The sequence below is a fragment of the Nycticebus coucang genome, chromosome 4 (assembly GCF_027406575.1).
Source record: "Nycticebus coucang isolate mNycCou1 chromosome 4, mNycCou1.pri, whole genome shotgun sequence".
Lineage (NCBI taxonomy): Eukaryota > Metazoa > Chordata > Mammalia > Primates > Lorisidae > Nycticebus > Nycticebus coucang.
Window position 1 is genome coordinate 111075399 of NC_069783.1, and position 27400 is coordinate 111102798.

Genomic DNA, 27400 nt, shown 5'->3' on the forward strand with positions numbered 1-27400 from the left:
AGGCCATACCATGTGCAGGTGAGGCTGTGTACAGGTGAGGCTGTGTGTAGGTGAGAGCTGAAGGGCCAGCTGAGCCTGGGCAAGGTGGGGTCTCACAAGGAAGTGGGGGCTGCTATGCTGAGCCCCAGAGATTGTTCCAGAAGCAGGCCATGGAGCAGTGAGGCACCACTGACATGGGTCTGGGTGGAGAGTACATGTGTGAGAAAGACAAAGAGAGAGAAAGAGAGAGAGAAAGACAGAGGGACACACATGCGACCAGGAGTAGGAGGGCAGGCTGGGAAGGGATATGCTGTTTGTGGAAGGTGCTGGCCAAATGCCCCGGGTCATACTCAGCTTTCTGACCTTGCTCTGTACCTGACCATGGCCTAGAGGAAGTATGTTCACACCTCTGAGCCTCAATTTTATCCTGTGTGCAAAAGGGGGTGTGGTTGAGACAATGACATGGTCTGATTTCCTCTTTCAAAGATTCTGGATGCTTTGTAGAGAAGGGATTGATGAGGCAGGAGATTCTGATGACAGCAGCGTCTGCTATTTACTTAGTGCTTTCTGTGCCTCCGGCTTTACATGTTTGACTCATTTCATCTCACAGCAGCCCTGCCTGCTAAGCAGGTCTTGTTATTACTCCTATGTTATAGATGGGGAAACTGAGGCATGGGCAGTGAGTGACAGAGATAGGATTCTGGCCTGTTCCTAAACACTGTGCCTCCGCTGAAGGAGCAGGGACCAGCAGGGGACGCTGGTGTCATCACCCAGCTTGGTGAGAGACAGCTGGGTGCAGGCATTTGGGGTACTCTCTGGGGAAGACTTGGGTGAGTCTTACAGAGGCGTTGGCCATACTGTGTGAGGGAGATCAGAACAAGGCTGCGTGGGTGGTGGCCCCATGTCCCACAGTGGGCAGACAGTGCGGGGATGGGTTTGGGGGAAGGACAACATTTAGCTTCCACACTGCTAAGTTGGAGCTGTGCATGGACATCCAAGGGCCACCAGCTCCCATACAGGTCTGCAGGCAGTTTCAGGGAATGTCCCTGACCTACTGGCTTCCCCACACAGGGAATTCAGGCATAAGAGCAACATCACCTTCAATGACAACGACACGGTGTCCTACCTCGAGTACCGCAGCTACCGGTTCCAGCCCGCCAAGTCCCATGGCCTGGAGAGTGACTACATCATCATGCCCAACATCCTGGTCTTGGTGAGGCTGCCCCCATGGCCCACACCACCCTAAAACCTGCCCTTGACCCTGAGGGAGTTCTGTCTCTTTTCCTGCCTGCCCCTTGCCGGGAAGAGCAGGCACCTGCAGGGTCAGAGTATGGCAACTCTCAGCCCTGTGTTGTTGATGCCACCCTAGCTGACTGCTGGGTTTCCCGGACGGGCCCATCTGTCTCTGGTTTGGAAGTACTGGCCAGAGGGATGCCCTTTTCCTTTTCAACCTGCAACTTGGAAATCTCCAAAAACAGGTGCCCCAGGCTGTGGTCTGTGGCGTCGAGGGGAGGTGCGGTCAAGGCCTCTGTTCTGTGCAGTCAAGAGTGAGAGTCAGCCAGATTTACTGACTGCTTCCTGTGTGTGTTGGGGTCCCCAAGACCAACCACCTCCTGATTTGCTGATTTGGTGGGCGGACTTGCAGCTAAGATTTATTACAGCAGCAGGGCACAAAATGTGCCTGGGGCTGTCTCAGGGAGACCACTGGAGTCACATGGGACATGCTTTACTCCCTCAGTGATGCGTTGCAACAACCCATGGGAAGTGTCATCGATCAGAGAAGCCCATAGGAGACTCAATGCCCAGGGCTTGTTACTGGGACCTGATCACGTGAGCACTCTCTGCTTGGCACATGCTAAAATCCCAGGTGGCCAGTAGAAAAGCAGGTGTCCGGCATGAACCGGACTGTGTGTACAAACGGCGTAAGCTTCCCTGTTGCCAGGAAATGGAAGAACCCCTCCCAAAATCCAAGTTTTCAGGCACCAGCACAGGCCCAGCCTTAAAAACAGCCTTCCCTAGGGCCGGGTGGTAGATATAGGCTTGGAGGCCTCAGTGAGTTCCAAAAAGGGCCCCTGTAGCAGCTGCTTGGTTCTGTCATTCTAGTGCAAAAGCAGCCTCAGACAGTAATGTCGATGGCAGGCGTGGCTACATTGCAATAAAATTACCTTTATGGATGATGGACTGTGAAATTGTAGAAAATATTCTTAGCTCACGGACTGTACTGAAACAGGTGGTGGGCTGCCTGGCCGGAGCTTGCTAACCCTGTGACAGATTATCTTTGGAAGAATACCCCAGATCCTGCAGCAATGGGCTGCCTTGGGGGAGAAGAATGGGAGAGGAGGGTCAGGGGGTCTATTTTTATGCCCCCCTTTTTTTACTTTTTAAAGCCATGTGTTTACTGCCTTTAAAAAATGATTAGAAAGGAAGGAGATCATGGTAAGTTCCTACAGAACCAGACCGCTGCAGTCTGTTCTAGGAAATACTAGATGTTTATCTGCTCTTCTAGAGGCAGAGATTGGCTTTTAGAAGAGGAGCCTTAAAAAAAATAAACCAAGAGTCAAGATAGTATCTCCATAAAAAGTCAAAACTTAAGCAACCAACTCACCTGTATTCTGAGCACCTAGATATTGGGTAGAACAGACATGTGGTTCTTGGTGTTCAGGTGGGCAGTGCTAGAAGTAGAAGCAGATCGTCCCTATTAAGACTCTCTTCTGCATATAAGTGAAGTAAGATATACTCCAAACTGCCTTAAGAAAAAAAGGAATTTATGGGCCTGTGTTGCTGAAAGGGGTAGGGGTTGGGCTAGTTTCAGGTGTGCCTTGATCCAGGGTGCAAGCGGGGGTCATCCACAGGTGCACAGGCTCCATTCCCTGGCAAGCCTGCCCTTCAAGGTGGCTGCAGCCTTGCAGAGGGGCACTCCCTTTGTGTCCCCAGCAGAATGTTTTCTTGTAGATTGTTGGCTCTCATTGGGCCCCACACATGCTCCCAAACCCATCACTATAGCCGCAGGGGGCTGGGGCAGGTGGCTGATTGGCCAGGTTGGAGCCATGTGCCTGACTCTGGGTCTGGGCATGGAGTTAACTTAGCCTGTATACCCTCAGGTGGAGGGGGGCGGTTCTCAAGCGCACATGTGGTCCTGGTACCAAAGGATCAGAGAATATTCTGGATGCCCCAGGTGCCCCACGTGGCTGCTCCTGGGCCTGTGCATTTTCCTACATAGGCTCTTTGCCTTAAGTCCTGGCTGAAGTTAAGGAGGAAGGGCTAGCCACTGCTGGCCCCTGACCTATGGTGTCCTTCTGTTCTGCAGAGTGCCTCAGTGATGATGGAGGACAAGCCCATGGGCCTGAAGGTGGCCTTGACCCTGGCGTTGAGCACCCTTGGCCAACGGGCCTTCATGAATCGCACCGTTGGTGAGATCATGTGGGGCTACGAGGACCCTCTTGTGAACATGATCAATAAGTTCTTCCCAGGCATGTTCCCCATCAAGGGCAAGTTCGGGTTATTTGCTGAGGTAAGTGTGGCCCAGTGAGAAGCCACACATTCAGAACCTGTGTCTTACCCTCCCCTGACACAGTCTGGAAACCAGACACCAGACCCCTGGGGAGCTGGCTGGGCACCCAGGGGCTGTGGGTTGTAAATGTCAGAGAACCTCACTCAAACTGACTTAAGCAAAATAGGGAATTTGTGATTTCCTGTAACTGAAAACACTAGGTTTAGATTCAGGTGCAGCCTGATCCAGGATCAAATGATGTGAATGGGGCTTAGTTTAGACAATTGGAGGCTTTGTTGGAGGAAGGGAACTGGCTGCTGGGAGACAGAACACAAATACCAACTATGGCATTGCCCCGAGCTGCATAGTTTTTCTTAATCTTGACCTGTTGTAGGGCCCTGGGCCAAGATCTGGTTCATATAGGTTCTTACCCCTGACACTGGCCCCTGACCTTTACTCCCTCAGTATAGGTTTTTTGTTTTTTTTTTGAGACAGAGTCTCACTATGCTGACTTCAGTAGAGTGCTGTGGCGTCACAGCTCACAGCAACCTCAAACTCTTGGGCTTAAGCGATTCTCTTGCCTCAGCCTCTCAAGTAGCTGGGACTAGAGGCGCCCACCACAACACCCAGCTATTTTTTGGTTGTAGTTGTCATTGTTGTTTGGCAGGCCCAGGCTGGGTTTGAACCCACCAGCTCCCCTGTATGTGACTGGCGCCCTAGCTGCTGAGCTACAGGCGCTGAGCCCTCAATGCAGGTTTTAATGAGCCCTCTGGGTTGCTCCAGTCTCACCCATTTCTTTAGGCTCTGTTGACCTAGCATAGAGTAGTGATGGTGGTGGTGAATCATGATTCTGTACCTGCAGGTGATAGACAATACATTTTTGTCCAGGAGGATAGGTTCTGGTTGTGTGGGTAAATTGGCAAGTTTGGGGTAAGAGACATGATTCTGTAAAAGCATCTTATAAATTCTGAAGTGCTTTGAAACTTAGTTTTTACAGAGTCACTAGCATAGTTGTAATCCATGTTTGACCATAGATTATGAAAACCTTGAAATAGCAATCTAGCAGTAGGCTGTTCATTGTTGGTGTGATGGTGTCAGAGTCTTAAGTGATCTAGAAGTCCTGCTATTTTGCTCTGCCATCCTTTGGGTGTCGTTTCCACACCTCATGATCCAAGACAGCTGCTGGAGCACTGGCTATCATGTTCACTCTCTAGGCAGCACAGCAGGAAGGAAGACGTGGTGGGGTGGGGGGTGGGGAGAAAGTGGAGGAGGTGAGGATAAAACAGCATGTCCCAGATGCCTCCCCCTCAGGATGGGAGAAAAACAATTTCCATTTTCTTTGCATGGCCCAAACTGAATCCTGTGGCTAATCTTGGCTTTAGGAGAAGCTGGGAATGTCACCTGCTGTGTGGGTGCACTAATGCCCTGAGAAGGACCAAGGAGAGAGTGGACTCTTGTAGTAATTAGCAGTCTTTAATATACTTCAGCTATTATAATTGTTATTTAAGGATCCTACTGGTTGAGCATTTATTAATGATATCAACAATAGGCAGGTGTGGTGGCTCATGCCTATAATCCTAGCACTTTAGGAGGCCGAGGTGAGAGGATCCATTGAGCCCAGGAGTTCAAGACCAGCCTGGGCAATAAGGAAAGCTTCCTCTCTACAAAAAATGAAAAAATTAGTGGCAGAAGTCTGTAGTCCTAGCTATTCCAGAGGCAGAGCCAGGAGGATCACTTGAGTCCAGGAGTTTGAGGTTGCTGTGAGCTATGATGATGCCACTGTACTCCAGCCTGGGTAACAGAGTGAGAGAAAGAAAAAGAGAGAGAGAGAGAAAAAACAATAATAGGGAGGGTGCAATGGATTACTTCTGTGGTCCTAGTGCTTTGGGAGGCCAAGGTGGGAGGATCACAAAGTGGAAGGAGTTTAGGGCTGCAGTAAGCTATAATAGTGCCCCTCACTCCAGCCTGGGTGAGCCCATTTCTTAAGACAAAAATAAAAATAATACTAATGATATAGATGAGAATTTTGAGCTCTCACCCATGCAGGGCATTATGTTCAGTTGTTTTTACACATTAGTTCCTGTAACATCCCAGTGTCCCTTGGTAATAGCCACTGTTAGCTTGGCCTTGTGCTGGCTGAAGTGTGAGGCTCGAGTGGCCCCAGGTGGGCAGGTGACCTGACAGATACACAGCCATTAGGAGGCCAGGGTGTGACTTTGTGCTGGGCTCTGCCTTGGAGCTGTTTGCTTAACTAGTCTGTGATTGATGCAGCCGTGGGGCAGTCAGCTTTGATGGAGCTCCTCAGTGTGCTTCTAGATTTTACCCTGCAGCAGCGCCTATCTTTGTTTTGCAGGCTTGTTCTTCACTAGAGACCTGCTTCTAGGAAAGGCCTTCAGAGTGCCAAAGCCTGAGCCCTGCTGTCTAGAAATGTTCCATAAATCTTAGTCCTGGACAGGTTAGGATAGGCTGGCTTATGCTGCTGTGACAAGCAGCCCCTGAATCTCAGTGGCTCAGAACAATGCAAATTTCTTTCTTTCTTTCACTTCACATCCAGTATGAGTGACTGGGGCCCTTGCTCATGGTGGTCAACCACTTAGGGACCCAGGCCACGGGAGGCTTTGTTTTGACACACTTCCATGGCCCTGTGGCAGCAGGCGAGAGCATAGAGGAAGATGTGTGCACCGTCCACTCCAAATGACATGCTACTTCTTCTTTTCCATTAATCCAAGTGCTCACCGGGCAATACTTGGAGTTGGGGTCGGGTGGGGCTTGCCCAAGAGGAGAGCCAGAACTCTTCTGGGGTTAGAGGGGGGAGGGGGGAGGCTCCAGCTCACAATAACCAGGCAAGTGTCTGTCCTAGAGAGCTCCTAGCTCTCCTCCTCTTGACCCCCAGATGCCAGGGATGTGGCTCTGAACCACAAGATGGCCTTGTCCTCCTGGGAGGGCGAGGAGGGCACAGCCCAGCACTCTACAGGTGGCTTGATGGCCTGCTGGGATCCTTCACCCCAGTCCGAAGATTTAAAGATGCTCTTCCCTGCTGTGTCTGCAGCTCAACAACTCCGACTCCGGGATCTTCACTGTGTTCACGGGAGTCAAAAACATGAGTAGGATCCACCTCGTGGACAAGTGGAATGGACTCAGCAAGGTGGGGGTGAGAGGCAGGGCCCCTGCCACCAGGGAGATGGGAGAGTGGTGGCATCTGCTGGGAGGACAAAAGCTCTTGGATTCTGGGATGTTACCTATGGTTAAGGCTCCATCAGCTGGAGGGCTGGGTGGGGATTAGTGACTCCTTATCCAGTGCCCCATGTCTGCTAGGAACTGAGATCTTTATTCTTTTGATTCTTCATTTGTGCAAAAATGTTTTCAAAATACTGCACTAGAAACACTGGAAGACATTCACATTGAAAAGTAAAATAATAGAGAGATACATCAAGGGCCCCTCTGCCACCCTACGCTCACCCCCAGCCATCTAGGAAACCCACAGTTATCGGTTTGGGATATATTCTTCTGGTCTGTTTTTATCTATCTGCATGCCTGTATGTACACAGAGAGGTAGAGGGTTTTTCTTCTTCTTTGAACATAATGAAATCATATTAGCCGCATTGTTTTGCAACTGGCTTTTTTCACCTTCGTGGAATTTGAGAAAACAATTTTGTAATGGTACGCCTTCTGCCTAAAATGCTCACTGTGGTCATCCCTGTAAAGACCCTGAGGGCTGGGGATCACCAGCTGCAATTTGTCATAACTGCTCTTAATGGATACTATCAATATTCTTTATGGCTTGTATATTTCAGTATAATATACATGTGTACAAGATTTATGGAATTTTCATTATGCAGAAGGTTAGAGCGTGAGCCTTCTGTTTTGTTGAGTGGAGGTCTCACACCACAGAAGAAACTGTTGTGGTCAGTTCTGTTTTGAAGTCTCCCAGGGTGGCTGCCATTATGATTATGATTTTAAGTCATTTACTTGTGTGCCATTTCCTTCATCTGTTTTTAGGAGGTCTCTCTCTCTCTCTCTTTTTTTTTGACACATCTTACTCTTGCCCAGGCCAGAGTGCAGTGATATCATCATAGCTCACAGCAACCTCAAACTCATAAACTCAAGCAATTCTCCTGCCTCAGCCTTCTGAGTAGCTGGGACTACTATCATGCCCAGCTGATTTTTCTTTTTTTTTTGTAGAGATGAGGTCTTGATCTTGCAAGGGCTGAGGCTATGTTTCTTAACTTATACTCTGAGAAGTAAGGAAGGTGAATGCCTCACCTCCCTCTCACCTGGTCACTGTGTTTCGTGCTTGGTTCAGCCTGGAGATGTGGGTGAGAGGCCCATTTTACAGAGGGAGAAACGGAGTCCCTAGCAGAGTTACACATTCACCAGTCCATAGGCAGGGGTCAGGAAGCTGCAGTGGGTCCTCCGTCTGTCTCTCTGTCTGCCTGTCTACATAGCCCACTCTCTTCCCACCTTGCCAATCTTGGGCACTGAGTGGCAGGTTAAGTGTGCAGTGCCCGAGAGCTCTTATTAAGGCGTCTTGGCTGTACTGAGTGATGGAGTCTGAATGCTTCCCCCCAGGTCAACTACTGGCATTCTGATCAGTGCAACATGATTAACGGAACTTCTGGGCAAATGTGGGCACCGTTCATGACTCCCAAATCCTCGCTGGAATTCTACAGCCCTGAGGCCTGCCGGTAACTGCTGTGATGTGGGACCTTCTGGGCCTCTGGGGAGGCTGCTTCCTTGACGGCTCATGGCCATAGTCGAATCCAGTGGCCTTTGGTGGGCACTTGGAAAGTGTTTGATCCTTGTATATTTAACTCATTCGCCCACGGCCATAGCTCTTTGACTCAACTGGTTGGTAAGGCTTTTGCCTTAAGGCCTAAAGAGAGTCTGCTGGTCAGGAAGGAAGGGAGAGGGATGTGGTCAAGGTTGCTAACAGGGAGCTGTAAAAGGCAGGCAAGAGGTGGTTTCCCTGTGGCAGAAAGATGATCTGAAAAAGATGAAAAACCCCAAAGTTACCATTTGGATGCTGAGGGCTCAGCTGCAGGCTCAGTTTTGTAACCCGGGAGGCCGGATATGTGCCGTGGTCCCTGGAGCCCTTTTCTGGGCATTGCTATATCCTCTGTTCTATTTCAGTCACTCTGGAAAAGTCATTAATGTGCTCTGTGGCGTATCTGCTTGAGAGTAGGTTGGAGACAATGTGCCCTTTGTGCCTAAATACTTCAGTGGATGTTTTCTAAAAACAAGGATATTTTCTTATAGAACCACAATACCATCAAAATGAGGAAATTTGACATCGACATAATACTATTGTCTAAGCTGGTACTTGCCAATAAACATATAATGCAAGTCACATGCTACAACTTTAAATTTTCCAGTAGCTGCATTATAAAAAGTAACAAGAAATAGGTCTTTTTATTTTTAATACTATATTTTATTTGGCCTGATATTTCCAAAATATTATCATTTCAAATATTATTGAAGAGACTAACAATTTTGGTAGCAATTCTTAGAAATCTGGAATGTATTTTACGCTAACCGCGCATCCCAATTTGGGTTTATCTCATTTCAAAGGGCAGCAGGTGTCCATGTGTGATGAATGGCTGCCGTGGAAAGAACAGCACAGGGAATGTTCAAGTTGAGAAGTGCTTTCAAAAAAACACAACAGGGGAAATGGACGGAGGGTGAAAGGGGTGGGTGTGGGAGATAGTGCTGCCACTGAGGAGGTGACAGCTGAGCTAGGATCTGATGTGGAAGGTAGAGATTTGAGGGAAGGACATTCCAGGGAGAGGGAGCAGCATATGCAAAGGCCCCGGGGTATGAAGGCATATGTTTGAGGACCAGCAAGGAGCCTGAGGGGAGCCCTGAGGATAGGCCGAGTGAGCAGAGGAGGAGCTAGACGCCATAGAGGCTTGTGAGCTGTAATAAGGACGATAGATCTTAATTGCAGGTTAGACTAGAAAGGATTGCTGGGGTTCAGCAGGGACACAATGTATTTTGTTCTTGTTTTATAGCTTGTTCTGACCAGGGAGGATAAGCTGGTGTTGGGTGGGGAAGCAGGGTTGGAGCAGGGAGACCAGTTAGGAGGCTGTTGCAGTTCCCAGGCTAGATAGTGGTGGTGGGGACCCAAGAGGTGGCAGTGTGGGTGGGGAGAAGTGGCTGGATCTGGGCAGACTTCAGCAAGACCTGCCTGTAGCTGTGTGGTCTGCAAGTCCTCTCTCCATCCACCAGACTTAGTTCTTCGATCACATCTTAACTTAGCTTCAATCACCTCCTGGTCTGTCCCTGCAGGTCCATGAAGTTAACATACAAGGAGCCAGGGGTGTTTCAAGGCATCCCCACCTATCGCTTCGTGGCTCCCAAAACACTGTTTGCCAATGGGTCAGTCTACCCACCGAACCAGGGCTTCTGCCCGTGCATGGAGTCCGGAATTCAGAATGTGAGCACCTGCAGGTTTGGTACGTGTTGTCCCCATGCCAGGAGGGCAAGGGGGTCGGGGGGCGGTGAGGAGTTTATCTGTCCCACGTCTGCCTAATCTCTGGCCTATGTACTCTTGATAATCCTGTGAGGTTGGAGATTATGAGGACAGCAGAAGGAGGATCTGGAAAAGAGGAAATGCTGTGTGTGTTCATTGCTGCCTCAATAGATTTCCACAAATGCACTGACTTAGAACAACACAAACTTATTATCTTGCAGTTCTGTAGTGCAGAAGTCTGTGCAGGGCTCACTAGACTAAGACCAAGGAAAGCAGGCTGTATGCCCTCCAGGGGTGCTTGGGGGGAATCTGGTCTTTGCCTTTTCCAGTTCCTAGAGGCTGCCTGCACTCCCCGGCTCACGGGCCCACCCTCCATCTTCCAGGCCAGCGGTGCGGCATCCTGTGCCTTCTCCCCTCCCACCCTCTCTCTGCCCCCCTCTTCCTGTTATAAGGACACTGAGACTACAGGGAGCCAACCTGGGTACTCAAGGACAACAGTCTTAAAGGCGCGGGCTGAGCAACTTCACTTCCCCTTTGTCCTGTGACCTAACTTAGTGGGAGGCTCTGGGGAGTTGGGTGTGGACATATTTGGGGGTGTTCATCTTTCCTCCCACACTGTGACTTTTAATGTGAGAGTGTGGCTTGGTGGGAAGGGTCCTTTACCCCATTCTGGGGTGAAAAGGAACTAAAGATGGCCTGTGTGTTACATGCACTCTTCCTGTTCAGTAGTATGTGGCTGCAAACTTGGGTGTAATTGTGGGTGCCAGCCTAACATCCCCTGACGTTTTTGGTGTGTTTAAACACCCCTCCAGTGTCAGTTTGAGTTTCCTTTCCTCCTCGGTCCCCCATCCAGCATGGAAGCTCAGGTTGCTTTGCTTCCACAGAGGATCCTGAGCCCTCCCTCTCTCCTGCCCACTCCCCCCACCTCCTGGCTCATGGTCCAGGCCATCAAGATGTCTCACTTGGTCCTTCCAGGCCCCTCCAGTTGTCCCCTGTTCTACAATTCCTTCCCCAGATCATGGAGTGTAGCCACCACTGGCCTTTTGTGGTTGTTTAAATTAAAATTGATTTCAATAAAATCAAACTAAAATGGCAGGTCCTTTGTCACCCTGGCCACATGTCAGATGCTCAGCAGATGCATGTGTCTGGTGGCTGCTCTTTTGGCTGGTGCAGGCAGAGTGGGAGATCTTTCTGGAGAACACTGCTCCTCATGGCAGCCCAGGAGGGGGGCTCTGCATTTCAGCAATGCAGGTTGTCACCCAGTCTTTGCTTAAAATACCCAGCAGCTCCCTGTGTGTTTACTATGAAGTCCAAACTCCTTACGTGGCCTGAGGCTCAGCAGGGAGGGTCTGATCCCATCTGGCCTCTCTGATGTCATTTCTTCCCATGCTATGCCTCCTCATTATTCCTTAGCTCCTTGCTTTCTCCCTGTTTCTAGAGTATATCAAGTTGGGTCCCACCTCAGGGCCTTTGCACTGGCTGTTCCCCCATGTTCTTTCATGGGATCTACATGGATCATTCCCTCACCTTCCTTTTGTCTGTTCGTGTGCTATGTCTGATTCCTGCTCTGAAGTTGCCCCCCAGCTGCTCTTTACCCCCCCTTTATCCTTTTATTGCCTTCCTATGCTCCTTACCCCCTGAGATCATTGACTGTGTGTTTTATCTTACTGACTCATTGCCAGCCTCGATTGCAACTGCTGAGGGCTCTGATGTCTTCTTGGGTATAATCTCAGTTCTAGAATTATGCCCAGCACATGTATAATCTCAGTTCTAGAACTGTGCCCAGCACATACTCACACAGTATTTGAGTAATGTGAGGGGTGTGTGCTCCATATTTAGGAAATGGAGACCTGAGGTTGAGGCATGACTGAAGTCACATTGTGGGCAGGACAAGACGTTGACCCTCTCTGTCTTTTGAGAGCCTGTTTGGTTGAAGCCATGTCTTGCAGCTGGAGATGGTGATTCTGCAATATTAGCCTGCAGCAGGGTTGGGAAGGATTGTCAACGGGTTGGATGGTTTCTCCAATTTCAGGCAGAACCAGGCATTTGTAACTAGGGCATCATTCTCTGTTCATGATATTCTTCCTTCAGTGGTATCGTTGGGAATTTCTGCTTGCAGGGAGGATGATGTTGAATCGTCTGATAGGAGGTGTGTTATAACAACTTCTGTGGCAAGTGGCAGAGGCTAGACTCCACTTGAGTTAGGCCAAAAGGGGACTTTTTGGCTACTTTAACTAAAAATTCTAGGGCAAATCCCTGTATCAGGCATGGATCTACAGCTTGGATGTTGTCCAGAAACTTTCTTACTCCAAGTCTTGGCTTGGTTTTCTGCTGGGCTGGCTTTGCTGCCAGGCAGGCTCTCTCTTCTGCAGAAAGGGACCACCTGAGTCCTCTTCACTCTAGCAAAAGTCCTAGGGTTGTCTCTGATTGGTTTGCTTTGCATCTCATGCCCAGCTGTGAGCTAATCACTGTAGCCAAGGGTGGCCTATGCTGATTGGCTAGGCTTGTGTCACATGCTCCACTGGGCTCCATGGGTGGGTCCAGTCCCACTCAAAACAAATGGCTAAGAGTAAGGGAGGGTCTAAATTGTGGAGTAAGTACCAGAAGATTGGGGAGAATTAGCCCATCCCTTCCAGAGAGCTTGGGACAGGGTATGGACTGCCTCCTTTTAGCACATCTGCAAAAAAATTTCAAAAGTGCAGGGGAATTTAAAAATATTCATTTAAATAAAGCATTTTCTTTTTTGTTTGTTTGGTTTTTGTTTTTCAGTTTTTGGCTGGGGTTAGGTTTGAACCCACCACCTCTGGTATATGGGGCTGGCACCCTACTCCTTGAGCCACAGGTGCTGCCCAGCATTTTCTTTTAAATAGAGAAATACTGTAGTTGTTACGGAGAAATGTCCAAATGACATGCACAGTTTAAAACTTCACCAGGTGAGCACACACCCATATAGCCAGCCAGCACCCTGATCAAGAAACAGAACATGATGGGCCCTGACGCCCCCCTGAGCCCCACCCCTCGCTGTCCTGACTTCTGCACCAGAGCTCTGCCATTTTGAGTCTTCACGCGAATGGAATTATAAAGCATAGAAACTCCTTTTTTCTCCTTTTCTGGCCTCTTCTATCCATTAGCACGTGGTACGGTCTATCCCTGACATCCGGGGTGGTTGAGGTCCTCTTTGTTACTGTACAGTCCCCCACAGTGGGGCCAGCTTGATTTTCTCCCCCTTTCCTTGTTCACAGGCATCCACGTTCTTACTTTTTGATCTTTAGTGTGGTGCTTGCATGTGTCATTGGTACCCACCTATGCCTGGATTTCTGTGGCATTTTATCTGAAGAGAAAAGGTGCCCACACATTTGCTTTTCTGGGACAGAAACAGACAACACCCTCACCTCAAACCTCCCTGCTGCACGAGGTCCTCCGATTTGCCTGATAGAGCCCATTAATTATAATCCATGGCAATCCTGGGCAATTATGCCTGTTTAGATGTGCCATAAAGCAGTAAATTAATTACCGTTTATTGCTCGGGCGGCTCTCTCTCAGCATGTTTGGAAATAAAATTGGAAGAAACACGTGCCTGAGTGCATGCATGCTCACTGTCTGGAGCAAGGGCATATTACTCCATCCCTTGTTGGTGTCTGCCTGGGGTTGGAGGCAGGATAGGGCTTATCAGGGCCTTTACCGAGGGCCTCGAGGGTGTCGCCACCTATGAAGATGGGCCCTCATGTCTTTCTTGGTTGAGGCTGGAGGATGGGAGACAGTGTTTTCCAAATTGTCCCTGTAGATGTTTGAATGACTTCTAAGGAAGAAAGAGAGCTTCTGTCTTCTATTCTTTTACTTCCAGGAGAGGGTCTCTGTTGGTGCAGAGAGAGCTTGAAGACCTTTCTACACTCATCAGTCTGTCTTTCTTTATTTTTTTATTATTATTATTTTTTTTATCACCCTCGGTAGAGTGCCATGGCATCACAGCTCACATCAACCTCCAACTCCTGGGCCTAGGCAATTCTCTTGCCTCAGCCTCCCAAGCAGCTGGGACTATAGGTTCCTGCCACAACGCCCGGCTATTTTTTTTGTTGCAGTTTGGCCAGGGCTGGGTTCGAACCCACCACCCTCGGTATATTAGGCCAGCGCCCTACTTACTGAGCCACAGGCGCAGCCTCAGTCTGTCTTTCTTCAACATAAGAGGGAAAGAGAGCAGGGCTCCCAGTCAAACCCTGGACAAGCAACAGTGTTTAATAAGAACTTACAGTATTCATTGGTTTCCATTGTATTTATTCTAATACAGTAGAACCTCTGTAAGTTGACCATTCAAGGGACTGCAATAAACCAGTCAATATACAGAGGTGGTCAACGTAAGGAACTTGGCCTATCTTTTTTTTTGTTGTTGTTCATAAAATTTATTTATTCATTGTCTCTTTCTTAAAAATCATTGTGAGTTTTTTCTACTTTATAGTTATTCTGTTGTTATTTTATTCACCATTTCCTGGGTTTAATTGCTGCCATATTCTATTTTTTTTTTTTTTTTTGAGACAGAGTCTCACCTTTATTGCCTTGCGTAGAGTGCTATGGCGTTGCAGCTCACAGCAACCTCCAGCTCTTGGGCTTAGGTGATTCTCTTGCCTCAGCCTCCCGAGTAGCTGGGACTATAGGTGCCTGCCACAACACCCGGCTTTTTTTCTTGTTGCAGTTTGGCCAGGGCCAGGTTTGAATCCTCCACCCTCAGTATATGGGGCCGGCGCCCTATTCACTGAGCCACAGGTGCTGCCTGCTTCCATATTCTTTTTTTTTTTTTTATTGGGGATTCATTGAGGGTACAATAAGCCAGGTTATACTGATTCCATTTGTTAGGTAAAGTCCCTCTTGCAATCGTGTCTTGCCCCCCAAAGGTGTGGCCCACACCAAGGCCCCACCCCCTCCCTCCTTCCTTCTCTCTGCTCTTCCTTTCCCCACCCTTCCCTCCTTTTTTCTCTCTCTGCTCTACCCTTCCCCCACCCCCACTGTCATTAATTGTCCTCATACCAAAATTGAGTACATAGGATTCATGCTTCTCCATTCTTGTGATGCTTTACTAAGAATAATGTCTTCCACTTCCATCCAGGTTAATACAAAGGCTGTAAAGTCTCCATTTTTTTAAATGGCTGAATAGTATTCCATGGTGTACATATACCACAGTTTGTTAATCCATTCCTCGGTTAGTGGGCATTTAGGCTGTTTCCACATTTTGGCGATTGTAAATTGAGCTGCAACAAATAGTCTAGTACAAGTGTCCTTATGATAAAAGGATTTTTTCCCTTCTGGGTAGATGCCCAGTAATGGGATTGCAGGATCAAATGGGAGGTCTAGCTTGAGTGCTTTGAGGGTTCTCCATACTTCCTTCCAGAAAGGTTGTACTAGTTTGCAGTAGAACTTGGCCTATTGTACTAATACGTGCATGTGGCATATGTCCGGTCTATGAAAATTGGGTCAACTTTAGGAGGTGGTCAACTAGGGGGGGTTCTACTGTATTCCAAATTTCTATACCCCCGTGTGCTTTATATTCATTCTCTTATTTAATTCTAACAGCAAGCCTAAAAGGCAGAGAGTATTATTTTGCTCTTGTTTGTTTTCCTTTACTTTCTAAATATTTGTGGTGTTTGCCAGTGACGGTGCGGAAATAAAGCTCTCTTTTAAAATATAGATAGTTAAGGAAGGCAGTGGTGGTTGGTTCAGACAAGCACATTGCGTAACGTTGCAGGGGGTATCCGGACATGGCGGAACTGGAGAACGGATGAGGTTTAGAATCATCGAGGGAAGAGATGCACAAGGACTCTGAGGAAAACAAAGCCTGACCCTGATAAAATCCCAGCTTTTATTTCAAACCAGTGCCTGGCTTTGCTAAGAAAAGCAGAAATAATCCAGACATATGAGGCTGTGTGATGCCCCTAAGCGTGAATGCCGGGCATCTGGCTGGCAAGGAGGGAGGGGCTGGTGATTTGATTGTTTTTACTTTTTAATTGATGCAAAATTTATATGACAGGATTAGCCATTTTATTTTTTTATTTGTTTGCAGTTTTTTTGGCTGGGGCTGGGTTTCAACCAGCCACCTCCGACATATGGGGCCAGTGCCTTACTCCTTTGAGCCACAGGCGCCGCCCCCAGAATTAGCCATTTCAAAGTGTACAGCTCAGTGGCATGTAGTGCAGTCATACTATTGTGCAACCATCACCTGTCTCTAGTCCCAGGACATTTCCATCGTCCCCAAAGGAGACCCCTGCCCATTAAGCAGTCACTCCCAGCTCTCCTCGCCCCTGGCCGGGGCACCCACAGGTCTGCTTTGTTCTTGTTCTGTGGGTTTCCCTGTCCTGGGTCTTCCTGAGGTTGAGAGAGAGAAACTCACCGGTTCTTTGTTAACTCGTTGTTCATCAGGCCCACAGTCCGTTGTCTGGAGGATGAGTTGGCGTTTGCCGTGTGTGGTCAGTCGATGGTGAGGTTCGGCCTCATGATTCTGTGTGTGAATTTCTCACTCAGAGAGGCCAGGTCTGTCCCCACTCACACACGCTGGCATCCAGCCCACAGACTGGCTCCTGGGAGCAGAGGGAAGCAGGTGTGTCTTCTCCCTTCAGGCGGACATAGCCAGGTGACCTGGCCACAGGTGTGCAAGCCTGAGCTCACTGATCGTCACTGCACTACCTGCAGGGGACAGTCTGGGCTGCTTGGCTTGGTGCTGGAGACTCCCCTCTTCACACCCAAGTTCAAACCTGGCCTCGACTTACCTTTCGGTCCTCACCTCCCGTAATTCCCTTTCATGCACCATGCATTTCCCTCCCTCTGGTGCTTGCTTCTGCCATCCCTCTCACCCTCTTCTCTTCCTGCCTTTGGTCTCTCACCCTTCCTCCAGCGTAGAGCTTGTTCCTTGCCATGTCCAGTGCCTGGGGCCTCTTCCCACCATGAAGGAAGGCACCCTTCTGCCTGGTTATTGGCGTTGGCATCTTGTCATCATCCCGGGGTGCTCTGCAGACTGCAGCTGTCTCACAGTCTGTGTCCCTTGCTCCTCACCCAGGCCTGGCATGAAGCAAGTGCTGGACACGCCGATGTGCTCCCTTTGTCTGATGGCCCCTCTGCGCCCTCTGCCTTCTAGGTGCCCCCTTGTTTCTCTCCCAGCCTCACTTCTACAATGCTGACCCGGTCCTGGCGGAAGCGGTGATCGGCCTGCACCCTAACCAAGAAGAGCATTCCCTGTTCCTCGACATCCACCCGGTGAGCCCTGCTGTCTGTCGTGGCTGGGTGTGCGATTTCTGTTGGTGTACACATGGCCACTTCCTCTCCCCTCCCAGGCACAGAGCTGTACCAGGGCTGGGGTGATGGGAAGTCTGGCTTGCTTTGCCACTGATAGCGCCTAGAACAGTGATTTTCAACCTGTGTGCCATGAGAGGATCTTAGGTGTGCCATGAAATTTTAAAAAGATAATTAATTAAATTATTTTTGAAAGAAGTTCAAAACACAGTAAGTATATCTTTTTTCACTCTTTTTTTTTGGATTAACATAATTTAAGTGTGCTGTAAAAGGTTAACTCTAGGTTTAAGTGTGCCATGAGATCAAAAAGGTTGAAAAATACCAGCTAGAGTATTTAGCCATCTAAGGTCCCTACTTTACCCTGACTCCAGAGTTCAAAGATTTTATTATCCTTTTATAAGGGCTAGGTTCTATAAAAGGGCCATAAGACAGTAAATTAATTAGGAGTTATCAGTTGGTGTATCTCCTGCAAATTAGCCAGAGGCAGCCCTCTGGCTGTGTCAAGATGCCATAAAGATCTTTAGGTACCATCAAGAGCCTGGAACATCTTGCTGATAAAGCAGATTCTAGGAAAATTGTCCCATGTGAATTCCTGTCTACAAGCAGGGACTAGGAGGGTGTCAGAGCCATGGTCCTCGTTGGAGACAAGCCTTCAGCCAGTTGCCTCTTCTCTCTGCACACCTGTCCTCTGTAAAAGGTGCCCAGATGGACTCAGAGGCTTCTGTTTCTGATACAGAAATTCTTTGGGTTTCTGTTTCCTGAGTGGACACTCATGTCCTCTTCTACAGGCCTTTTTTAACAACATTAATTTTTTTAATTGAAAAGTAAGAATTGTGAGGGTGGCGCCTGTGGCTCAAGGAGTAGGGCACCGGTCCCATATGCCGGAGGTGGCGGGTTCAAACCCAGCCCCGGCCAAAAACCAAAAAAAAAAAAAAGTAAGAATTATGTATATTTGTGGTTCATAACTTGATCTGTCTGTCTATCTAGTTCATTAATGTATCCATTGCATCACATAATTACTTTTTTCCTTTTGTGGTAAGAATACTTAATATCTGTTCTTAAATTTCAAACTAAGTGAGCATTGTTACTGCCCACGGTCACTGTGGTGTGCAGTACATCTCCCAAGTATTCCTCTCTCTGATTTGTCTGAAACTGTTTGCCTTCTGGCCAACAACTCCCCTCACCCCAGCCTCTGGTAACTATCATTCTCCTCGCGGCTTCTATGAGTTGGACTTTATTAGATTCTCCAGGAACATGAGACATTGTAGTATTTATCTTCTCTGCCTGCCCTATGTCCCTTAACAGAGTGTCCTGCATGTTCACCTATTTTTTTTCCTTGAGACAGAGTCACCCTGAGTATAGTACCTTGGCATCAAAGCTCACAGCAACCTGAAACTCTTGAGCTTGAGTAATCCTCTTGCCTCATCTTCCCGAGTAGCTGGGACTACACGTGTGCACCACCACACCCAGTTAGTTTTTCTATTTTTTTTCAGTAGAGACAGGGATCTCACTCTTGCTCAGGCTGGTCTCGAACTCCTGAGCATAAGCAATCCACCCGCTGTGACCTCCCAGAGTGCTAGGATCACAGGAGTGAGCCACCACACCTGGCCCATGTTCACCTATTTTGTCACAAATGACAGGATTTCCTTTCCTCTTAAGGCTGAATAATCCATTTTATATAGAGAGAGGGTGCTGAAAATATATATATGCATTTTATTTTTTTATTTATTATTATTTTTTTTATTTTTAGAGATAGAGTCTCACTTTGTCACCCTCAGTAGAGTGCTATGACATCACAGCTCACAGCAACCTCCAGCTCTTGGGCTTAGGCGATTCTCTTGCCTCAGCCTCCTGAATAGCTGGGACTACAGGCGCCTGCCATAGTGCCCGGCTATATTTTTGTTGCAGTTTGGCCGGGATCAGGTTCAAACCTGCCACCCTCAGTATATGGGGCTGGTGCCCTACCCACTGAGCCACAGGCGCCACACACACACACACACACACACATATATATATATAAAAGCATTTTAAGAGGGAAAAACTGTATTAAAATCGTAATACTCAAGTCACGTTTGACTTCTACAATTACAAGAGGTGCTCAACGTGAGTTGCATTCATCTGTTATTGGGGAATATTGAGTATTACAATTTAATATTTTTTTCCTTTCTTCAAACATGTATGCGTTTTCGGCACCCTCTGAGTATACACCACATTTTTCTTATCCATTCATCCACTATGGACACTTAGGTTGACCCTGTATCTTGGCTACTGTGAATGATGCTGCAAAGGAGTGCAGACACCTCTTCAACTTACTCCTTTTGTTTCCTTTGGATGTACATCCCACAGTGGGATTGCAGGATCCCTGGGTGGTCCTATTTTTAATTGTCTGAGGACCCCCCTCCATGTTTCCATAGTGGTGCACCCCCTGCAGGCTGCGCTCCACACCATTCTTCTTTGTCTTCTTCAGATTTTTCTCAGCTACTGACAAGACACCCGGGTCCCCACCCTGGCCCCTACCCTGGCCCCATCTTTCTATCTTCTCTCTTTAATTCATTTTACTGCTTCTTTTGCTCTGCTGGCTTTTGGAGAAATCCACCATGAACACAGTCTCACTGGTAGCTTTCGTTTTTGTGCAGCAGCCACGTCAGCTGGTGCCCCCTACCCTCGACTTTCATTTCAGCTTAGCTTGGGGCAGACAGGGAGAGGAAGTGCTTCTGAATTTTTGGTTTTAATCTGGGCACACTGGGAAGAGGACATGGAATCAGTTTGTTCCCCATTGGAGGTTGCTTCTGTGTGGCCCCTTTTCAGCCCCTGAAAGTGGAAGAGAGGTGGTGACAGAGTGGGTCCAAGTTTCTATTCTTTGTGGTACATGGAATAGGGGGACTTGGTTCTCTAAGAGGAGGTCTGACAATAGCTGGAGGAGTGAGCCAGGGAGGGCATGGGATAAATTTCTTGGGGAAACAAGAGACCCCCCCACGGAGATCCTACAAAGTGGAGTGTGTTCCAGAGAGGGGAAGAGGATGGCAGGTTGCATTGGCGCCCTCAGGACCATCCCTGGGCTTGATGATTCCAGACGAAGACTCAGAACTCAGCCTGTGGTGGTGATCACAGTGAGAGGGCTCAGAGCAAAACCAGCAGAGGGGAAAGGCACACGGGGAGAAGTCCAGGGCAGACCAGGCTGGAGCTTCCAGAGTCCCCTCCTGGTGGGGGTCACGCAAGACACCCTTAATTCCTCCAGCAATAAGGTGTGACAACACGTATGAAGTGTTGTCTATCAGGAAAGCCTGTTAGAATTTGATGGCCAGGGTTTCTATTAGGGGCTGATCATGAGGGCACCTAAATTCTGGCACGTACCAAAATTCTAGACTCTCAGAAGGAAAGCAGGTGTTCAGCATAAGTCATTGCTTGTACTAATAATCTAGGCAAGGTAAGCCACTCCTATAAGTTAGGGAGTGGCAGGGGACCCTCCTGAAATTGGAGGTCCGAGACCTCAGTCCAGGGCCAGCTTTGCCAGCAGCCTAAGCAGGTAAACCTCAGACCTGCTGCATGAACTCCTTTCTACACATGGGTGATCTCACTCCCATCCCATCAGGTGTTTGAGGTCAAACTCATCATGATTTTTTTTTTTTTTTTTTTTTGAGACAGAGCCTCAAACTGTCACCCTGGGTGGAGTGCTGTGGCATCATAGCTCACAGCAACCTCCAACTCCTGGGCTCAAGTGATTCTCTTGCCTCCACCTCCCAAGTACCTGGGATTACAGGCACCCGCCACAACACCCGGCTATTTTTTTGGTTGCAGCCGTCATTGTTGTTTGGTGGGCCCGGGTTGGATTCGAACCCACCGGCTCAGGTGTATGTGGCTAGCGCCTTAGCCATTTGAACCACAGGCGCCAAGCCAACTCTCCAGGATTTTAAGAGTAGAGTCTTTGATTAGCTCCTCTTTGCCACAGGGCCCAGGAAGGGCCTCAGAGTGCTGAGCTATAACTGAAGATGATGCCCTTTCCCAATAATAACACTGGCTCTGAGTGTGGCCATCTTGCATGCTTTATTTTATCCTTGCAAAAATTCTCTAAGGTGGGTAGAGTTATCTATTTTACAGACAGGAAAGTGAGTGTTAGCTAAGAAGAGCCATCTGACCTCAGATCTAGGTTTCTTTCCACTATAATTTCCGGACTTCATTCCAGAACCACTTTCCTGTTTTTGGTGACACATTTGCGTCACTTCTGTTATTTACTTTAAAAAAATCATTTCATTTAAAAAAAAAAGAATTCTGCACAAAGGAATCTTTCTATTATGTCTCAAATAGGAAATTGTAAAAAATCTCCAAAAAAGGACAACCATAAAAACGAACAAGGAAAAAAATGTCATTAGGCTGTAGGTAAAAGACTATTGCTGGGCAGTGGTGCAGGGCAGAGGTCAGTTCTCAGGACCATCTATTAATGAATGGAGGTGCCATGTAGGTCTATTAGAGAGGCGGGACAGTGCAAACTCCTGGCTAAGACTTTCTCTTTGAAATGATAATGAAAAGGTGAGAGTGAATCAAGAAGAGAGTCTCAGCTTAGCACCTGTAGATCAGCAGCTAGGGTGCCAGCCACATACATGGGGGCAGGCGGGTTCGAACCCGGCCAGGGTCTGCCAAACAACAATGACAACTACAACAAAAAAAAAATAGCTGGGCATTGTGGCGGGTGCCTGTAGTCCTAGCTACTTGGGAGGCTGAGGCAAGAGAATCACTTAAGCCCGAGAGTTTGAGGTTGCTGTGAGCTGTGATGGCACAGCATGCTGCTGAGGGCGACATAGTGAGACTCTGTCTCAAAAAAAAAGAGGAGATTCTCACCTATATCATTTAATGCAGAGGTTGGAAAGAGGCATCTAAAAGGATGTTATTCTGTACTTTAAGAAACACTGTCTGAAGAAGACAGATAAAAGGGATTAGGATGTTTCCATCCTGAGAGGGGCTTCCTTTAGAGAGGGCCCCATGAGCTTGTGAACAAAACTGCCTGGGAAGCATGTGCTTATCTGAAAGGACTGAGAACCGGTAGAGGCCATCCCAGTGCACACACACAAAATTTCTAGAAGAGTGGACTCCCCTAACCTGTTGCTTGTATGTGGTCAGATAAAAGCAAACTCCACTGGGCAGTTAAGCTGGCATGCCCACCTCTTGAGTGGGACCAGGGAAAGAAGGGTTTGAAGGTGTCCGGGAAGATTGTGGGTCGTCACTGTCCTTAATGTGTGCATTGCTGCAGGTCACTGGGATCCCCATGAATTGCTCCGTGAAGCTGGAGCTGAACCTCTACATGAAAGCCGTGAGAGGCATTGGGTGAGTGTGATCTGGGAACTGGGGCTGCACTGCTGAGGGAGAGGTCAGGGACTCTGGACTCCAAGGGTCCCAGACTCTGGTGTTGTGCAGGGCATGGGGGACAGTGATGGTTCTGGACGCTTCATATAAGTAGCATCAGACACCACCTGGCCTATTGTGACTGGCTACTTTCACTTATGATAAATATCATAAAGGTTCATGATGACATCAAGGTTTGTTATGAACAAACATTCATATGTAAGTTTGTGGGGTGGGGAGGCACATATGTTCTGTTTTTCAATATACCTAGGGGTGGAATTGCTGGGTCCTACGGTGACTCTATGTTTAACCTTTGAGAAGCTATGAGACTTTTCCACGGCCACTGGACCCTGTTCCATTCTCACCAGTAGTGCAGGAGGGTTCCAGTTTCTCATGTCCTCACCAGTGAGCTTACATGTTGATAGAACTGAGGAGGGTGCGGATTTGTCTCTGTGTCAGTATCTGTACTTCTTAGCATTTGAAAATGGTTTTTTATGTTTTTGAGACAAGAGTCTCACGCTGTTGCTGAGGCTGGAGTACAGAGGCATCATCAGCTCGCTGTAGCCTCAAACTCCTTGTCTCAAGCGATCCTCTTGCCTCAGCCTCCCGAGTAGCTGGGACTACAGGTCCCCACACAGCACCCAGCTAATTTTTCTACTTTTGGTAGACACAGAGTCTTGCTTCTGGCTCAGACTGGTCTTGAACTCCTGAGCTTAAACTCCTGCTGCAGCCTCCCAGAGTACTAGGATTACTGGTGTAAGCCACCATACCCAGACCTAATTTCAATTTTTTAAAAGAAATTTCTCTTAGTGCCTGTAGGTCCAGCTACAGGGGAGGCTGAGGCAGGTAAATTGATTGAGCCCAGGAGTTTGAGGTTGCAGTGAGCTATGATACCACCACTGCATTCTAGCCTGGGCAACCAAGTGAGATCCTGTCTTTAAAAAAAAAAAAACTTAGATTCCTGAGTTGCAGGAATGTGAGCATCTACTCAGCTTTGTAAAATGCTTCTCAGCTGGAAAGAATAACACTTTGTCAGAGAATGGCAGGAAATAACTATGTCAGCTCACTGTCTCCATTCCCATCCCTGTATTATTTTATTTGTATATTTTGAAGCTGCTCCGCGGATTTGTTGTTAATAAATTTGAGGGTGATGGAGTAACAACAGCAGGCCTGGGCAAGGTGTCTGTAGCCCAAGCTCTCACTCTGGTTTTACCATGTGGTGCTGGGCTTCTAACTCAGATGCTACCAGGCCAGGCAGGTGATGCAGACAAAGGAGCCCAGAAGCCAAGGTAGGGCTAGGACCAAGGGAGCAGCCCCTGCCCAGCCCCCAGCTGGCTGTGGCCTCAGTGTGGCCTCAGCTGGCTGTGGGCCCAGTCTGGCTACATCCTCTGCATTTTTCTAAAAGGATCCCAAAATCTGGATTGTAACTAAAGGCTTCTCAATTTCCCCTGTTGGGAAGTAGTTTACATTCTTTTTTTTTTTTTGAGACAGAGTCTTACTATGTTTCCCTCGGTAGAGTGCTGTGCCGTCACAGCTCACAGCAGCCTCAAACTCTTGGGCTTTAGAGATTCTCTTGCCTCAGCCTCCCAAGTAGGTGGGACTACAGGTGCCCCACCACAATGCCCGGCTATTTTTTGTTGTTGTTGTTGTTATTGTTGTTTAGCAGGCCTGGGCTGGGTTCGAACTCGCCAGCCCTGGTGTATATGGCCAGCGCCCTACCCACAGAGCTACGAGCGCTGAGCCTTAGTTTACATTCTTGACAAACAGTCCACAGGGTCAGCTGCATTCTGCTTGGCAGTGACCTGTGGGCCACTAACCCAGATTCTCAGGGCCTCACACCTGCCAAACTCCTCGAAAGATTAGAAGCAGAGGACATGAGGGAAGTGGTCTCAACAGCGTATGTTTATTCCCCACCCCTCTCAGGGCTGAGATATGGCTGTGGGAAAGGTCTAGAGATGCATCTGCCAGGAAGCAAAGCTGTTTCACTGTGACATGTTGGAGGAACTTTGTGCTCTTTGCTCACTAGACAACGTCAATGGAGTTTCACGAAACCTGCATGTAATTTACCTCAGTTCATACAAAGTCTTTCAGAGAAAAGCAGCCAAAGTGAATGGCACCTCCTGTTGTATTTCTGTGGTGTTTTCCACCATTTTCATGTGTAGGTGATATATGTAAATCCATTTAAATCTTCTTTTAGACGATGTCTGGAGGCAGACAGTCCCAGTATGGCACTCTCCAAAGACATTCATGGTTCAAGTTCCATCCATCTTTCTGTTCTGTTTTCCTAGCATATTTTTTCCATCCTCAAGGTTGCCTCTGATACAAATGGTTGCTGAAGCTCCATCCATTGCATCTGCATTCCAGGCATCTGAAAGGGAGAAGGGAAAAAGAGTTCACCTCCTAGCTGTGAAAGCTCCTTTTAAAGCAGCCTTTCCAGTTATCACACATAATGGTTCTGCTAACATTACTTTAACCAGAACTTGGTCATACAGTCCACTCTCACTGCAAGAGAGGCTGAGACAGTCTTTTAGTTAAATGTCTTGCCATCCCAAGTAAAATTGGGATTCTGTTTCTAAAATGAACAAATAGATGTTAGCTAGGTCAATCTCTGCCATATAGGGAATGTGAGTTTTTAATTTAAAAAGATTATTGTGGCTGGGCACAGGGGCTCATGCCTATAATCCTAGCACTCCGGGAGGCTGAGGTGGGTGGATTGCTTGAGGAGTTCGAGACCAACCTGAGCAAGAGTGAGACCCTGTCTCTACTAGGAAAAGGAAAAAACTAACCAGACGTCATGGTGGGCATCTGTAGTCCCAGCTATTTGGGAGGCTGAGGCAAGAGGATTGCTTAAGACCAAGAGTTTGAGGTTGCTGTGAGCTATGATGATTCCACAGCACTCTACCCAGGGTGACAGAGCAAGACTGTCTCAAAAAAAAAAAAAAAAAAGATAATTGTCAAGTTGCTCCTTGTGAGGGGAGATTCCTTCCAGCAGTACATCCAAAAACCTGTGCCCTAAGCCCACATCAATATAGTACAGTAGGCCCCCCTTATCTGCAAGGGGTACATTCCAAGACCCCCAGTACATGCCTGAAACTGGGTTAGTATCGAACCCTCTACAGTATATATTGTTTTATCCGATACATATATATGATATTTTAATTTATAAATTGGCACAGTAAGCAATTAATAACAAATAACAGAACAATTATAATAAAGTCACCACAGTCCCTGGTGCAATTGGTTAGCACATTTGGCTGTTAACTGAAAGGTTGGTGGTTTAAGCCCAACCAGGGACGCTGTGTTTGCCAGACATGGTGGCTCACGCCTGTAATCCTAGCATTCTGGGAGGCAGAGGCGGGTGGATTGCCTGAGACCAGCCTGAGCCAGAGACATCTCTAGCAATAGTCCCAGCTACTCAGGAGGCTGAGGCAAGAGTATCGCTGGAGCCCAAGAGTTTGAGGTTGCTGTGAGCCTGACACCAGGGCATTCTACTGACAGTGACAAAGTGAGACTCTGTCTCAAAAATAACAACAACAACAATAATAATAATATACTGCAATAAAAGTTATGTGGTGTCTCTCACAGTAACTTTTGTGGGGGGGACTGTGGACTGAAGCCATGAAAATGGAAATGGAGGAGGCCGTCCTGGCCATAGCTGCATAATCCCTCTAGACCTCAGGAGCTTATGATTACTTTTCCACAGCTGCGCGTTGCAAAACACTGGCAAAACTTCTCACCTGCTATGTCTTGCTTATTTCTAGACAAACGGGGAAGATTGAGCCAGTGGTTCTGCCCCTGCTGTGGTTTGAAGAGGTAGGACTGCGTTTGGCGGGGGTGTGTCAGGTCCCCTAGTGAGATGCAAATGTGGGTATTTGAGGCCAGAAAAAACATTTTAAATCAGAGTGCTCTAATGGCCAGGTCAGCCTCCAAACATCAGGTTCCCGCCTGGTGGGCGCACAGCTCAGTCGCAGTCGGTTGGTGGGAGACAGAGCTCCGTTCCACGTGGTCTTTCAGGGCGCCAAGGCCCTTAGCGTCTGGAGGCCCACCTTCCCCCTAGACGCTCAGGTTCCGGCTCCATTCATTGGTGGGGGAAATGATGGAGAGTTACATGGGAGGGTTTTATTGGCCAGGCCCACCTTCCATTGGCCAGAACGCGATCACATGAGTCTGTTCACCTGCAAGGGGGTCTAGGAAATGTAGTCTCGCCCGGGGCCTCCGAAGCCGGGTCCAGGGAACTTGAGGTGCGGAAGGGGTAAGGGGGCCCCGGAGCAAGGTGTCGTGGGTGGCATCTGCACCCTAGGCTCACAACCTGCGGCCTCCGCTTAAGTGCGTGTCGTTCTGTCTCCCCAGAGCGGGGCCATGGAGGGCGAGCCGCTCCGTACCTTCTACACCCAGCTGGTGTTGATGCCCAAGGTGCTGCACTACGCGCAGTACGTGCTCCTAGCCCTGGGCTGCATGCTGCTGCTCGTCCCCGTCGTCCACCAGATCCGGAGCCAAGTAGGTGGTGGCCAGAGCGCGGCCTGTGCTGACAGCCGTTTGCTTGCCTGCTGGGGGGAGGGGGCTTCAGGTCGGATCCTCCAGGGCCGGCAGCCCAGGGCTCACCTCTCTGCCGGGGTGGGGGCTGCCCCTGCTGTGGTTGCGGACCTCGCATCTCTTGCTTCCTGCGTTGTCACTACTCTGTCTGTTCCGGAAGGCCTGGGGCCCTCCCTTGGAGGAGCTGCAGGTGGGTTTTGAGTAATGAGACCTGGTATTTGGATCATTTGCTTATCAAGTTAGTACCAGGAGATGCCAGGCTGTTAGATGGGTGTACAGCAGCTGAAAAGACAGGTGAGATCCGTGCTGGGGGGCGGGAG

At 48.5% G+C, this 27400-nt stretch overlaps 1 protein-coding gene across 2 annotated transcripts in view; it reads left to right on the forward strand.

Moving 5' to 3' along the window:
- The window catches only part of SCARB1 (scavenger receptor class B member 1), an 82116-nt gene that overhangs the window by 46542 nt on the left and 8174 nt on the right, over positions 1-27400 (forward strand). For both annotated transcript variants that reach the window (XM_053586939.1, XM_053586938.1), the window contains exons 3-11: positions 1051-1192; positions 3287-3490; positions 6519-6614; positions 8039-8154; positions 9755-9921; positions 17056-17174; positions 22456-22529; positions 26309-26360; positions 26898-27044. In XM_053586939.1, the coding sequence (XP_053442914.1) occupies positions 1051-1192; positions 3287-3490; positions 6519-6614; positions 8039-8154; positions 9755-9921; positions 17056-17174; positions 22456-22529; positions 26309-26360; positions 26898-27044 (1117 nt within the window). The remainder of the gene's footprint in view (positions 1-1050; positions 1193-3286; positions 3491-6518; positions 6615-8038; positions 8155-9754; positions 9922-17055; positions 17175-22455; positions 22530-26308; positions 26361-26897; positions 27045-27400) is intronic.